Raw genomic sequence first — 16,813 nt, forward strand, 5'->3', positions numbered from 1 at the left:
AACAAAATCAAGAAATCATTGGCCAAACTGACAAAAGAAAAACAGGAGAGGAAGTGAATAACCCAAATAAGAAATGAGATGGGCGATATCACAACAGACCCAAATGAAATTAAAAGAATCACAACAGAATACTATGAAAAACTGTACTCCAACAAATTTGAAAATCTAGAGGAAATGCAAAAATGTCTAGAAACTCACTATCTACCTAAACTAACACAAACAGAGGTAGAACAACTAAAAAACCTATAACAAAAGACGAGATTGAAAAGATAATTAAAAAACTCCCAACAACAAAAAAGCCCTGGTCCTGATGGCTTCGCTAGAGAATTCTACCAAAATGTCAGAGAAGAGTTAACGCCACTACTACTAAAGGTATTTCGGAGCATAAAAAGGACAGAATACTCCCAAACTCATTCTAGGAAGCCAGCATAACCCTGATACCAAAACCAGGTAAAAAACACCAGAAAAAATTACAGACCAATACTCCTCAAGAACATAGATGCAAAAATCCTCAACAAAATTCTAGCCAATAGAATTCAACAATGTAAAAAAAAAATAATAATAATTCACATGTCCAAGCATGATTCATACCAGGTATGCAGGGATGGTTCAACATTAGAAAAGCAGTCAATGTAATCCATCACATAAATAAAAAGACAAGAACCACATGATCTTATCAATTGATGCAGAAAAGGCATCTGACAGAGTCCAATGCCCATTCACGGTAGAAACTCTCAGCAAAATAGGAATAGAAAGGAAATTCCTCAACATAATAAAGGGCATTTATACAAAGCATTTATACAGCAGTCTAGGGTCAAGGTCTAGAAGGCAGGAGGAGGGCAGGAAAGCCGGTAATAGGGAAACCAGGGTTGAAAAGGGAGAGTGCTGACATGTCGTGGAATTGTTAACCAATGTCATAAAACAACATGTATATAACTGATTAAGGTGAAGCTAGTTTGTTCTGTAACCCTTCCTCTAAGGTGTAATTTTAAAAAACAACAACAACCCTGTAGAGCACAGTTCTATTCTGACACACATTGGGTTGCCTTGAGTTGGAATCAACTGGATGGCAACTAACAACATCTCCCCCACACGACAAGAAAAGGGCAGGGGCCCTCTCTGCTCTGTGGTCTGTTCCCCATGCTGCCCCAGCACCAAGCCCAGGACCTGGCACTAATGCAAGAGGTGCAATTATACCATCAGTGTCCAACACAATTCTGACATACCGTGATTCTCTAAATGTGTTCCGACCATCTCAGTTCTCTAAAATGACCTTGCTTACTGATTTTTAATCATTTTTCTCGAAGATCAGGTTGACCTCTTTGGGGGTTTATTCTTAGATCACTGAGCTATTTTGACATGCCAGCAATATACAACATGCATCTGCACGTGGCTGGTAGACTACTTTGTTTTTATGATGTTGAGCTTTCCACCAAGATACATAGCCTGATGTTTGCCCTGAGTGACAGTAACTTGTACAGCAAATCTGTTTTGGTCTCAGGCAAAGCAAATCTCATTAGGTTCCTAAAGGGACATGTTAATATATCAAGAAGGCAAGACCTGGTTCCAAATTTCAGAATTTTGCGATAGTTGTTCAATCACCAACCACAGCCACTTTAAAAGCCTCACTGTGATCACCTTTTCAGCAAAAGAGAAGAGTGGTACACATAATAAGGGATATTACCTGTAAGATTTTTCCCTCCTTAAAAACCATCAGTATGAGGCAAAAAGGTCAACAATTACTCAAAAGCAAACATGAGAAGATAAGGGGGCAGGAAAACTAGAGTACTGGGAATGGAACAAACAGGGCACAATAAAAGAGAATGTTGACACATTTTGATAAATGTAACTAATGTCACTGAACAATTTGTGTGGAAATTGTCAAATGGGAACCTAACTTGCTATGTAAACTTTCACCAAAAACTCAAAAAAAATTATTTTAAAAAAAAAATTCTTGAAGAACACCAAACACACGAGGTAAATATGAGCCCAGGAGACAGAAAAGGCCTCATAAACCAGAGACTACATCAGCCTGAGACCAGAAGAACTGGATGGTGCCCGGCTACCACCAATGATTGCCCTGACAAGGAACACAACAGAGAATCCCTGATGGAGCAGGAGAACTGTGGGATGCAGACCTCAAATTTTCATAAAAAACCAGACTTAATGGCCTGAGACTGGGGGGGACCATGGGGGTCATAGTCCTCGGACCATCTGTTAGCCCAAGACTGGAAACATTCCCAAAGCCAACTCTTCAAACGGGGATTGGACTGGACTATAAGACAGAAAATGATACTGGTGAGGAGTGAGCTTCTTGGCTCAAGTAGACACGTGAGACTATGTGGGCAGCTCCTGTCTGGAGGCAAGATGAGAAGGCAGAGGGGGACAGGAGCTGGTTGAATGGTCACGGGGAATACAGGGTGGAGAGGAGGAGTGTGCTGTCTCATCAGGGGGAGAGCAGCTAGGAGTACGTAGTAAGGTGTCTATAAGGTTTTTGTCTGAGAGACTGACTTGATTTGCAAACTTTCACTTAAAGCACACACAAAAAAAAGTTCTTTAAAGAATAGGTCATTGTACCATTACAGGAGAGGTAAGCTTTGGAGCAAACAGGTTTAAAGTCTTTATCTTTCGGCATGAATACCAAACCAAACCCAATGCCGTAGAGTTGATTCCGACTCATAGCAACCCTATAGAACAGAGTAGAACTGCCCCATAGAGGTTCCAAGGAGCGCCTGGCAGATTCGAACTGCAGACCCTTTGGTTAGCAGCCATACCTCTAAACCACTACACCACCAGGGTTTCCTTACCACGAATTAAAAAAAAAAAAAAAAATAGATAAGTGAAAAACAGGGCAGCTTCAAAAGGTAGGTATCAGCCAGAGCCGTGTTGGTTTTAACTCATTTCAACCCATGTGTGTAGAATAGAGCTGCTCCATAGAGTTTTCAAGGCTGTGACCTTTCAGGAGCAGATCACCAGGCCTGCCTTCTGTGGTGCCTCTGTGTGGGTTAGAACTGCCAACCTTTGGGCTAGTTGTCGAGCGCTTAACCATTTCACCACCCAGGAATTCCTCGCCAGAGCCATACTTGTGTTAAAATATCAGAAACCTTTCCTACTGGTTGTTAAATGACTTGCACCCGCCTGTCCCTCCTCCCCACTCCACCTTCCCACAATCCAGCATTCTGGCCTGGGTCTGTTCTGACTGGTTGGTGTCCTGGTGTGACAAGTTGTTAAATGTTTGACTGACTATCACCACTGTATAGGAATTCAACTAGGTGTAAAGAGTTGTTGTTGTTAGGTGCCGTCGAGTGGGTTCCGATTCATAGCAACCCTATGCACAACAGAACGAAACACTGCCCAGTCCTGCGCCATACTTACAATTGCTGTTATGCTTGAGCTCATTGTTGCAGCCACTGTGTCAATCCACCTCGTTGAGGGTCTTCCTCTTTTCTGCTGACCCTGTACTCTGCCAAGCGTGATGTCCTTTTCCAGGGGCTGATCCCTCCTGACAACATGTCCAAAGTATGTAAGATGCAGTCTCACCATCCTTGCCTCTAAGGAGCATTCTGGCTGCACTTCTTCCAAGACAGATTTGTTCATTCTTTTGGCAGTCCATGGTATATTCAATATTCTTCGCCAACACCACAATTGAAAGGCATCAACTCTTCTTCGGTCTTCTTTATTCATTGTCCAGCTTCCACATGCATATGATGTGATTGAAAATACCATGGCCTGGGTCAGGCGCACCTTAGTCTTCAGAGTGACATCTTTGCTCTTCAACCCTTTAAAGAGGTCCTTTGCAGCAGGTTTACCCAATGCAATGCGTCTTTTGATTTCTTGACTGCTGCTTCCATGGCTGTTGATTGTGGATCCAAGTAAAATGAAATCCTTGACAACTTCAATCTTTTCTCCGTTTATCATGATGTTGCTCATTGGTCCAGTTGTGAGGATTTTTGTTTTCTTTATGTTGAGGTGTAATCCATACTGAAGGCTGGGGTCTTTGATCTTCATTAGTAAGAGCTTCAAGTCCTCTTCACTTTCAGCAAGCAATGTTGTGTCATCTGCATAAAGCAGGTTGTTAATGAGTCTTCCTCCAATCCTGATGCCCCGTTCTTCTTCATATAGTCCAGCTTCTTGGATTATTTGTTCAGCATACAGATTGAATAGGTATGGTGAAAGAATACAACCCTGACGCACAACTTTCCTGACTTTAAACCAATCAGTATCACCTTGTTCTGTCCAAACAACTGCCTCTTGATCTAGGTAAAGGTTCCTCATGAGCACAATCAAGTGTTCTGGAATTCCCATTCTTCACAGTGTTATCCATAGTTTGTTGTGACCCACACAGTCAAATGCCTTTGCATAATCAAAAAAACACAGGTGAACATCCTTCTGGTATTCCCTGCTTTCAGCCAGGATCCATCTGACATCAGCAATGATATCCCTGGTTCCACGTCCACTTCTGAAACCAGCCTGAATTTCTAGCAGTTCCCCGTCAATATACTACTGCAGCCATTTTTGAATGATCTTCAGCAAAATTTTGCTTGTGTGTGATATTAATGATATTGTTCTATAATTTCCACATTTGGTTGGATCACCTTTCTTCAGAATAGGCATAAATATGGATCTTTTCCAGTCAGTTGGGCAGGAAGCTGTCTTCCATATTTCTTGGCATAGACAAGTGAGCAACTCCAGCACTGCATCCGTTTGTTGAAACATCTCAATTGATATCCCATCAATTCCTGGGGCCTTGTTTTTCGCCAGTGCCTTCAGAGCAGCTTGGACTTCTTCCTTCAGTACCATCGGTTCCTGATCATGCGCCACCTCTTGAAATGGTTGAATATCGACTAATTCTTTTTGGTGTAATGACTCGGTGTATTCCTTCCATCTTCTTTGGATGCTTCCTGTGTCATTTAATATTTTCCCCACGGAATCCTTCACTATTGCAACTCGAGGCTTGAATTTTTTCTTCAGTTCTTTCAGCTTGAGAAATGCCGAGAGTGTTCTTCCCTTTTGGTTTTCCATCTCCGGCTCTTTGCACATGTCATTGTAATACTTTATTTTGTCTTCTCGAGAGGCCCTTTGAAATATTCTGTTCAGTTCTTTTACTTCATCAATTCTTCCTTTTGCTTTAGCTGCTCGACGCTCAAGAGCAAGTTTCAGAGTCTCCTCTGACATCCATCTTGGTCTTTTCTTTCTTTCCTGTCTTTTCAGTGACCTCTTGCTTTCCTCGTGGATGATGTCCTTGATGTCATTCCACAACTTGTCTGGTCTTCGGTCACTAGTGTTTAATGCATCAAATCTATTCTTGAGATGGTCTCTAAATTCAGGTGGGATATACTCAAGGTCATATTTTGGCTCTCATGGACGTGCTCTGATTTTCTTCAGTTTCAGCTTGAACTTGCATAGGAGCAATTGATGGTCTGTTCCACAGTCGGCCCCTGGCCTTGTTCTGACTGATGATATTGAGCTTTTCCATCATCTCTTTCCACAGATGTAGTCAATTTGATTTCTGTGTGTTCCATCTGGCGAGATCCATGTGTATATTCGCCATTTATGTTGGTGAAAGAAGGTATTTGCAATGAAGTTGTTGGTCTTGCAAAATTCTATCATTCGATCTCCGGCATTGTTTCTATCACCAAGGCTGTATTTTCCAACTACTGATCCTTCTTTGTTTCCAACTTTAGCATTCCAATTGCCAATAATTATCAATGCATCTTGATTGCATGTTCGATCAATTTCAGACTGCAGCAGCTGATAAAAATCTTCTATTTCTTCATCTTTGGCCCTAGTGGTTGCTGTGTAAATTTGAATAATAGTCGTATTAACTGGTCTTCCTTGTAGGCGTATGGATATTATCCTATCACTGACAGCGTTGTACTTCAGGATAGGTCTTGAAACTTTCTTTTTGATGATGAATGCAACACCATTCCTCTTCAAGTTGTCGTTCCCAGCATAGGAGACTATATGATTGTCCGATTCAAAAGGGTCAATCCCAGTCCATTTCAGCTCACTAATGCCTAGGATATCAATGTTTATGAGTTCCATTTCAGTTTTGATGATTTCCAATTTTCCTAGATTCATACTTCGTACTTTCAATGTTCCGATTATTAATGGATGTTTGCAGCTGTTTCTTCTCATTTTGAGTCATGCCACATCAGCAAATGAAGGTCCCGAAAGCTTTACTCCATCCACGTCGTTAAGGTCGACTCTACTTTGAGGAGGCAGCTCTTCCCCAGTCATCTTTTGAGTGCCTTCCAACCTGGGGGGCTCATCTTCCAGCACTATATCAGACCATGTTCCGCTGCTATTCATAAGGTTTTCAGTGGCTAATACTTTTCAGAAGTAGACTGCCGGGTCCTTCTTCGTAGTCTGTCTTAGTCTGGAAGCTCAGCTGAAACCTGTCCTCCTTGGGTGACCTTGCTGGTATCCGAATACCGGTGGCATAGCTTCCAGCATCACAGCAACACACAAGCCCCCACAGTATGACAAACTGACAGACACGTGGGCGGGGGGGGAGTAAAGAGTACAAAATGCAAATGCCTATACCATTGGAGTGGTGGGGGTCCTGGGAAACTGGAGTACACAGTCCCCTTCCCACAGCCAGACTGTCTCCCGGTTTACCAGACCTTCCCATTGTTAAGATAAACTGGAAATTCTGATATTAGATAAAATCTCCCGATTTAGAAACGTTAGCTCGAACTTTAAAAGAATTTAAAAAGCCCTGTTTGGGCCAAACAAAACAGAAGTGAAGATTGTATCTGGGCACCAGTTTAATCTCTCATTGTTTGAGATGGAGCTCTTAAAAACAAAACTTAGTCATAGGCCATAGAGAACCAACAGATCCAGAAGAGAAAAGCAACATGTTTTTGGTGTAACTGTATAAAAGTATAAATGAATTGCAATAAATTGTACAATTCTCTGGCTTCCTATTCAAATTCAACGTTATGGACTTTTTCCTTAACTTCTTTGAATTTAGACTTGATTTCAACACCAAAATCTTGGCTCCAACAACATTAGCATAATTGTTTTCTTTGTCTCACTTGACATAAAATAGTTTTAAAATAATACTACCCATTTTTTCTTCACTTTAAAAAAAGTTTTATTGTGGTGAAGTATATATACCAAATATTTGCCATTTCAAACATTTTTACATGTACAATTCAGTGATACTAATGACATTCACCAAGCCTTGCAACAATCACCACTGTTTCAAATTTTTTCATCACCCTTCACAAAAAGTCTGTACCCCTTGAGCAATAACTTCCCCTTTACTCCTGCCACCTACCCTTGGTAACCACTAATAAACCTTGGTCTCTGTGCATTCGCCTATTCTGGATATTTCATGTAAGTGGAATCATACAATATTGGTCTTTTTGTGATTGAATTATTTCCCTCAGCATAATGTTTTCAAGGTTCATCCATGTCATAGTATTTCTGTTTAGGGCAGAATAATATTCCACTGTATGCATATACCATAGCTTGTTTATTCATTAATCAATTGCTGGACATTTGTGTTGTTTCTACTTTTTGGCTATTGCGAATAATGCTGCAATGAATACTGGTGTACAAGTATAGGTTTGCATCCCTGCTTTCAAGTCTCTTAGGTAAATACCTAGGAGTAGGGCCACATTGTAATTCTATGTTTAACTTTCTGAGGAACCACCAAACTGTTCTTTACAGCAGCTGCACCTTTTTAGAATCTGACCAACAATAGATGAGAGATCCAATTTCTCCACATCCTCGCCAACACTTGTTGTTTTCCGTTTTTCTGATAATAGCCATCCTAATGGGTGTGAAGTGTTATCTTATTGCAGTTTTGATTTGCATTTCCATGATGACTAATGACATTGAGCATTTTTTCACATGTTTGTTGGTCATTTGTATCTCTTCTTTGGTGAAATGTCTATTCAAGTCTTTTGCCTTTTTTTGATTGGGTTGTTTGTCTTTTTGTGGTTGAGTTTTAGGGTTTTTTTTTTTTTTTAATAAATTCTAGATATTAAACCCTTACCTGATATATGGTTACCCAATATTTTCTCCCCATCTGTAAGTTGTCTCTTCACTTTTTTGATAGTCCTTTGATGCACAAAATTTTTTATAACTTGATGAAGCCCAATTATTTGTTTTGTCTTCTGTTGCTCCTGCTTTAAGTGTCATATCCATGAGTCCTTTGTTGAGAAATAGGTCCCAAAGGATTACTCCTGTGTTTTGTTCTAAGTGTTTTATGGTTTTACTTCTTGCATTTAGGTCTTTGATCCCTTTTGAGCTAGTTTTTGTATATGGCATGAGGTATGGGCCTCACTTCATTATATCCAGTTATCCCAGCACCATCTATTGAAGACACTATTCTTTCCCTATTGGGTGGACTTAGCACCGTTGTTGAAAATCAGTTGGCCGTAGATGTATGGGTTTATTTCTAGACTCTCAATTCTATTCCGTTGGTCTGTGTTACTGTTATTATATCAGTACCAGAGAGTTTTGATTACTATAGCTTTATTATATGTTTTGAAATCAGAAAGTGTGAGTTCTACTACTTTGTTCTTTTTCAAGATTGTTTTGGCTATTCGGGGCCCCTTGCAATTCCATATAAATTTGGGGGTTGGTTTTTCCATTTCTTCAAAGAAGGCTGTTGGAATTTTGATGTGGATTGTATTGAATCTATAGATCACTTGAGGTAGTGTTCAGCATTGAACTGTGTTCCCCAAAAACATGTGTTGTAAATCCTAACCCCTTTATCTGTGGTTATAATCCCATTTAGGAATGGGTTTTCTTTGTTATGTTAATGAACAGTATTAGTGTAGGGTTTGTCTTGAATCAAACTCTTCTGAAATATAAAAAGAGCAGATTAAGCAAAGGAGCATAGACGGGGGAAGATAAATGCTACACAACAACATAAAGATCACCAAAAAACTAAGGAACAAGGACCTTCCACCAGAGACGACAGAGAGCGAAAGCCTTCCCCTAGAGCCAGTGCCCTGCATTTGGACTTCTAGCCTCCTAAACAGTGAAAAAATAATCTTCTGTTTGTTAAAGCCATTCACTTCTGGTATTTTTATTATAGCGGCACTAGATGATTAAGACAGGTAATATCAACATCTCAACAATATGTCTTTCCATGTAAGTCTTCTTTAATTTCTTCTAGCAGTGTTTTACAGTTTTCAGCAACCAAGTTTTTCACCTCCCTGATCAAATTTATTCCCAGGTATTTTATTCTTTTAGATGCTACTGTAAATGAAATTGCTTTCTTAATTTTCTTTTCAGATTGCTCATTGTTGGTGTATAGAAAACTAATTGATTTTTGTGTGTTGATTTTGTACCCTGAAATTTTGATGAATTCATTTATTAGCTCTAGTAGCTTTCCTGTGGATTCTTTGGGATTTCTATATGTAGGATCATGTCATATGCGAACAGGCATGGTTTTTCCATTTTCCTTCCCAATTTGGATGCCTTTTGTATCTTTTTCTTGCCTAAGTTCTCTGGCTAGAACTTCCAGCATGGTATTGAAAGCAGTAGTGAGCGCAGGCTTTGTTCTATGGATCCCTGATGGTGCAGTGGTTAAGTGCTTGGCTGCTAACCGAAAGGTCAGCAGTTTGAACCTACCAGTTGTTCTTTGGGAGAAAGATGTGGCAGTCAGCTTGCATAAAGATTATAGTCTTGGAAACCCTATGGGATAATTCTACCCTGTCCTGTAGGGCGACTATGAATTGGAATTGACTCGATGGCAGTGGGTTTGGTTTTTGAGTTTTTGGTGAGAGCCGGCATACTTGTCTTTTTCCCGATTTTAAGGGGAAAGCTCTTAATCTTTCTCCATAGAATATGAGTTGAGCTATGGGTTTTTAATACTACCTTTATTAACAGTAATCCTACTAAATGAAATTTAAATTTTCTTTACAGTTTCATTTGTTCTTAGAATATGTTCCATTGGGGGTGTACAGTCTGACCCGTACATTTTACCAAAAGCTTTTTTGCCCATGTGTGACAAATCTGAATCCAGGTTTCCTCCTGCGCTAAGTGCTGGGGGCACCTACATAGACGAGTGAAAAGCTTCTCCCAGAATTGTTTTTTCAATGGTGTTAGAAATAATAGCCTACAAGGAGACAAAATGTGTTTTTGCAGAAGCCTTAGAAGGTAACTTTGCTGTCTATTCCCATGAGGGCACAGGCCTGTGTGCAGTTGAACTGAGTTATCATTGGAGGTTGCTACTGCCCTTGCTAAACTCTGAGGAGACTTTTGTTTTAGGAGAGTTGTAGCTGTCTGCCAAAAAAAAAAAAAAAATTTACCAACTGGTCCCATATTTCCTTTCTCACTGAGGGCTGGGAGAGGTGGAGGAATGTGGATTTTCTGAAGCACTAGACTGAATTCAGGCCTGGAGGTACTGACTTAGGTGGTTGTCTGCATAAACGTGAATCTGGGAGTGGATGGAATGGCCCACTAGGGAGAGTGTAAAATGAGCAGGGAACAGAATCCCGGAGAACACAGAAATTTAGGGAGTCAGAAATTTCAGAGAGGTAGAGGAGACCGGCGAGTTGCTCAGAGGTAAGTGAGGACGAAAAAGTTTTTTAACCTCATTTGGATGAGCGACTGGGGTTTTCCCGGAGAAGGATTCTTTTACTCAGAGGGCAGTGAGCTCCACAAGCCTAGCAGGACCCCAAGTCCTAAACGGCCATGGGCTTCATTCGGGGCTTTTACCGGCCACGTACAGGGATGCACCGAGCAAGGTGCCCTGACCTCGAGGAGCTCACTTGCGCAAGCATTTGGATTTGGAATTGGGAAGAAATTTATAGAATGCGTCCCAGTTGCGCCGGAGTGATGGGAGAAAAACAAGGCGCGCTTGGAACTGGGCTAGGTTTGCCCGCAGAGGCCGAGTTTTCGGTTTAGCTCCTTCGCGCTAGCTCCAGTGCAGCCCGCATCATTTCCTCGGTCAGCAGCCCAGGTAGCAAGGCCCAGGTTGGTCGCAGCGCGCAGGCTTAGGCTCCCGTCCCCGCCCCCTCTGGGCGGGCCCTCCCGTCCCACCAAATCGTGGCTCCTTGCACCGCGAATGCCCCGCCCCCGGCCCCGCGCTGCGCGAGTCGAAGGTCAGAGACATGGAGGGTGGCAGCCGCAAGGCGGAGTCCCTGGGGCGCGCCGTGTGCGTGCTGACCGGGGCCTCCCGCGGCTTCGGCCGGGCGCTGGCACCGCTCTTGGCCTCTCTGCTCTCGCCCGGCTCCGTGCTGGTCCTAACCGCCCGCAACGACGAGGCGCTGCGGCAGCTGGAGGCGGAGTTGGGCGCCGGGCGGCCTGGCCTGCGCGTGGTCCGGGCGCCCGCCGACCTGGGCACCGAGGCCGGCCTGCAGCATCTGCTCGGTGCCCTACGCGAGCTGCCCAAGCCTGAGGGACTGCAGCGGCTGCTGCTCATCAACAACGCAGGTAAGATGAGCGGGAACTGAGCTTGGGGCGCGGACTTTCCATTTGGAGTACTGTTTAGTATCCTTTCCTGTTCTCCCTCCTTCCTCCGAACTCTCCCTTCCCCCACCACTTGGGAATAAGGGGTCAGATAAGGAGTCAAATAAGACGCCTAAAGTCCTAAGTGCTCCAGCTTGGGGGGCAAGCGGTGGCCAGGTGTGCAGGAGGAAGACCGGATGCCCTTGGAGCGCTCCCCTCTACCTCCACCTGGTCCCACCCCAGTGAAGCCAGGTTTTTCTAAGGCACCCGTAGAACTATCCCGATCGTCTTGTCGAGCGCCCTCTGGCGGAGGCTTCGGTCAGAGCATGGGGTCTCCAAGCTGAAGAAAATTCCCAGACATCTCCAGAGCTCTTCCCAAGTCCTAGAGTAGGGCAGGCGCCTTCTCAGCCCGCTACTTGTGGAGCGTCTGTCTGCAAAGCTGGGAAAGAAGAAGGTGTTTTCAAAAGTGCAACAGGGACTCCTCCCATAGATCTGGCGGAATTTGGGGAGGGCTGGGGAAGGAGAAAGCCCTGCCAGCATTGAGTGATTCCTAAGGTCTGATTTTTCACAGCCACTCTTGGGGATGTGTCCAAAAGCTTCGTGGACCTGGCTGACCCCGCTGAAGTGAACAACTACTGGGCTCTGAACTTGACCTCCACGCTCTGCCTGACCTCCAGCATCCTGAAAGCCTTCCCCCAGAGTCCTGGCCTCAGCAGGACGGTGGTTAACATCTCATCCATCTGTGCACTGCAGCCCTTCAAGGGCTGGGCACTGTACTGTGCAGGGAAGGCCGCCCGTAACATGATGTTCCAGGTCCTGGCGGCGGAGGAACCTACTGTGAGGGTGCTGAGCTATGCCCCAGGTGGGTAGGCAGTACTGCTATCCCTGCCCCGCCAGAACCTGCTTGGCAAGGGGTGTAGTCTGTCCTTTGCAGGGAAAGACCCACAGAGGTATTGTCCCTGAATCATGACCCATGACCCCTTAGGGAAAATACAGGTTCCAAGAAATGTATAGCAGGTATGCAAGGAGCGGTAGTTAGAGAATATGGGCAGTCGGCTGGATGGGAGGGTGAGGCAGGGAAGTCTGAAGTATTGGATACAGAATCTGAGAGAAGACTAGGGTTTGAATTTCAGACCTGTACCCCATTTCCTATGTGAAACAGAAAAGATGCTTTGTTCGTACTTCTAATTGTTATATAGGGCTTATCACACTGTATTATCTTCATATGTTTACTTCTCTGCTTCCCTCACTTGACAAGAAAGTCTTGAAGGCAGGGACCATGCCCTATTTATTTGAACGTCCCCAACATCTAGCAAAGCTCCTGTCCTCATGAAAATTAAGGGGTGGGGGGTCTTGTGACACCTGGTCTGAGTCTAACTACCCCATTGTGACACCATAGTAACTCCTGAGGTTCCTGGAATTAGAAGGTGGTGACAGAGCTTTTGTAGAATATCTTAGCCACTTAGATGGAAATCTAAAATGGTCTATTCCTCTTGAGTTACGTATCAGGACCCCAGGGGCAGAGGGGTAGAATGGCCTGCCCAAAGCCCAGATGTGGCAAAACCAGGATTAAACCTTGCATCCAAGCTCCTGATCAGCGCTGTTTCCACTTTCTCATGCTCTCCAGTATCCAGTCCCCTCCCTCCCTAACACACAGACACTCGTGAGTTACTCTTACAGCCAGCATTCACTCAGCACCCTTTCTGAGCCCAGCCTAGGGCTCACTCAAACAACAGTGGGCAGAATGAATGAGAGGCCCCCAGGGCCTGAAGGAAGGCTGAGACCAGTCTGGTTTTCATCGCACTCTCAGGAAGAATGTTTAAACAGGTGTCCAGTAGTGGAATGGGCTGTTTAGAAAGATAGCAAGTCCCCTCTCACCAGGGGGGCGCAGGTTGTTACAAACATTTGAGGATCAGGAGGGTGGTTCTTCCAACCCTGAGATGTGGTGATATTCTGCCTCTGAGGACCGTTAACTCTAAATTCTGAAGTGCTTCCTATATGAAGAGTAAACCCACTGCTGTTGAGTCAGTTCCCACTCATAGCGACCTCATAGGGTTTCTAAGGCTGTAAATCTCTACAAAAGCAGACTGCCACATCTTTCTCCTGCAGAGCTCTTGGTTTGACAGGGGTGATCAACTAAGTTTTAGACATGGTGGTTTGGAGGGACCATGTTCAGTGGGCATTGGAATTTGAGCCTAGAACGCAATAGTGACAAAATGAAGCCCTTGGCATCGCTGACCACACGTCAGCCAAAGTGAGTACAGCGCAGTTAATTACGTAATATAGCCCTTCTAGCCATAGCTTTTGTAACTCCCACTGAATGGGTGGGACTATGCAGATAAGGTACTTGTGGCCCACCAAGGGGGTTGGATAGCTTGCTAATACTGTAAATAAGGAGCATGGCACCCTTGTGAGAGGTGGGACCATATAAATAATATGTATGGAACCCTAAGGAGGAGACTGGTCAGCTTTCCCATTCCACTAGGCTTAAAATAAGCCATATCAGAGTCAGAGCGGGGAGTCACACTCCCACCAAGAAAGAATGGAGCATGTCCTTTGGAACCAGGATCGCTGCACCAACAACCTCCTAGACCCAGGAGACAGAACCGTAACAGGAGATGGTGAGAGACGGCAAGGAACAGTGGCAGAGAAATGGCGGCAGCTGAGGCAGCAGAAACTGGAGATTGGCAGGAGATGGTGGTGGACTTAATGTCCCATGGAGCCAGAAAGCTGAGTGCCTTCAGGCAGGAGTCTTGCTGGCAGAGTGGGGTACCTCCGGGCATTTAGCAGCAGAAATAGAAGAGCTTTGTAACACTTGCCCAAGCAGGACAGAGGCCGGCCAGGCCAAGAGTTCCAGGGGCTGAGGGGCTGAGGTCCAGAGAGAGGCATCCTTGCAGCATGGCTTAGAAGAGGTGGTCCTGATGGAAGAGCTGTATGCTGAGTGGTTTCTGATCCTGAATTGTAACCTGTTACTTCCCTAATAAGTCCCATAGTCATGAGTACTGTCTGTGAGTTCCCTGTGGCCATTGCAACAAATTATCAAACCCAGCAGATAAGTAGTGCCCTGGGAGAGATGGTTGGTGTCAGAATTGGTAAAAAGGTTGGAGAGAGGAAGTATGTTTGATATCCATCTCATAGGAATCAGCTTGGGCTGTTATCTTGATTCTCTCTCCCCCTTGTGAAGTTATAGGAGATAGCCACCTCCACTGTGCCATTTTTACAGTGAGGTATTGTCTCTGGGCAGATCTGACTCAGACTCCCCCCACCCGCCCCTGTAGCTGGGGCCCATGTCCCTCTGTCCTTGCTTTGGCCCTGTCCCCTCATCTTCTGCTCTTTGTCCCCTAGGTCCCCTGGACACAGACATGCAACAGTTGGCCCGGGAGACCTCCGTGGACCCAGAGTTACGACAGAGTCTGCAGGCGCTGAAGACAAAGGGGCAGCTGGTAGACTGTGGAATGTCGGCCCAGAAACTGCTGAGCTTGCTGCAAAAGGACACATTTAAGTCCGGAGACCATATTGACTTCTACGATAAATAAGCCCATGTCCTTGGCTCCCTGGGCCTTCCTGCCCCACTTGCAGGCATACCCCAGAAGCCCCATAGCTCCCCACGTCCTGCCACAGTGCCATCACCAGCCCTGCCTTACACAGATAGGCACTCACGCTGTGAGGGCCCCCATGCTTACTGGGCTTACCAGTCCTCAGGAGTCTGCTCTGTACCCTGGGTTATGAGAAGGCTTCTGTAGGAGGCTTGGGAGAGAGAAATTATGGATGTTTGTGTTCTCTATCCCCAGGAATAGATTTTAGGCACAGGAAAGGCAGGAAAAGAAGCTGAAACATGGAAGAGAGGAGGTTGGGTCTCCCACCCATGGCCAATCCAGGGGAAGAGGAGAGGGCAACTTTGGGTCAGAAAGGAGGGCCCATGTAGATTCACAGGTCACCTGGAGGGGAAGGGAACAGCACAAGTGCCTGCCATGCAGATGCCTCTTGCCCAGGTAGCAGACCCTTCTGTTCAACTTTGTGTCCTATCCTGATGCCTCCTCCCTCCAGAACCTACCAACCCTCCCCCAGGCTGGGGGAAAGGGCCCTTGAGAGCCTCTTGTGTACTTTCCAAAGGCAGATACAAATAAAATGTGGAGTATCCTTTGCTGTAAATCATTAATGCCTGCTTTCTCCTCTGATATAAGGCCCAGCCAGTGACTGACTCCCTAGCTAGCTGTGCCCAGGGATGTTCCTAAGACAATAAGCCCAAACCTAGGGCACCACCCCTATTTCCTGGGGAGTTGTTCTGGGGCTGTCTGCCTCTCACCAAGCCCCACCCAGCCTCAAGCCCACATCCAAACAAAGTTGGCTGAGATGGACATGCCCAGACTCCTTTTTTCCTTCAAGCCTTTGCATTGATTGGTTCAGTTTTTACTGCCCTTTCCTCACCCTTGGAGCCTTGGTGGCACAGTGGTTAAGAACTTGGCTGCTAACCAAAAGGTCAGCAGTTGGAATCCACTAGTCACTCCTTGGAAACCCTACGGGGTGGTTCTGCTCCGTCCTGTAGTGTTGCTATGAGCCGGAATCCACTCTGGTGACAGATTTGGTTTGGTTTTTCCTCATCCTTGGGCAATTCAAAAAGTACCCATCCTTCAGGGTCCTACCTGTGGCCCTCGCTTGTGTAGATGGATCCTTTCTCTGATTAACCCGTCTCCCCTGGATTCCCAGTTCTACCCCTTGCCAACTATAGCAATGCTCTAAATGGAATCCCAGCTCCCTGTGGGCCTGTCATGAGTCCTCCTGGTAATGTCCATCTGGCTTATGGTTCCGGTGCTCAGTGGGGTGGGTGTAGGATCACCATGCCTTTGGAGAAAGTGGACATGTTCACAAGATAGAAGACCTGAGAAACCAGGGGTGCAACGGAGCTGATCCTTCTGCGGGTCTGTAGCTGGGGCAGGCTGGGGATCCACAGTGGTGGTGGTCTGCAGCCAGCCAGCTACTCACCCCGGCCCACCTTTTTTGGGGGGAGGAGGCATGGCCCTGCTTCTGCAGGAGGAAGCTCTGTGATGCTCCTTGTGCACAGCAGAGGGCGCATGGAAGCCGTGCCTCCTGGAGAACTGACGGCAGCACTGTTTGTAGAGGGGCAGGCCTTGCAGGACAACAGAGCTGGCATTGCCCTGTGTGGTCTCTGAGGTGTGAGTGAGCAACTCACACTCTTAGCTCTCATCTTGGTCAACAGAACCCACCCCTCGCTGGGGTCAAAATCCCAGGCTCCGATCCCTGCTCTGCCGCTTAACAGCTAGTGACCCAGGGCAAGTTGCTTCTCTTTTTTGTGCCTCAGTTTCCTTATCTGAAAAGCGTGGATTATAATGGCACCTACTTCAAAAGATCTTCGTGCATATTAAATGATCTGTTT

General features: G+C 45.3%; 1 protein-coding gene across 1 annotated transcript; it reads left to right on the plus strand.

Moving 5' to 3' along the window:
* Positions 1–11,066: 11,066 nt before the first annotated feature.
* SPR (sepiapterin reductase) lies at positions 11,067–15,573 on the plus strand. Its single transcript, XM_003413564.3, has 3 exons — positions 11,067–11,403; positions 11,990–12,280; positions 14,764–15,573. Exons 1-3 carry the CDS (start codon positions 11,082–11,084, stop codon positions 14,952–14,954), a joined length of 804 nt encoding a protein of 267 aa, XP_003413612.1. The 5' UTR covers positions 11,067–11,081; the 3' UTR covers positions 14,955–15,573.
* The last annotated feature ends 1,240 nt before the right edge of the window (positions 15,574–16,813 follow it).

Source organism: Loxodonta africana, chromosome 15 (assembly GCF_030014295.1).
Source record: "Loxodonta africana isolate mLoxAfr1 chromosome 15, mLoxAfr1.hap2, whole genome shotgun sequence".
Taxonomy (NCBI): Eukaryota; Metazoa; Chordata; class Mammalia; order Proboscidea; family Elephantidae; genus Loxodonta; species Loxodonta africana.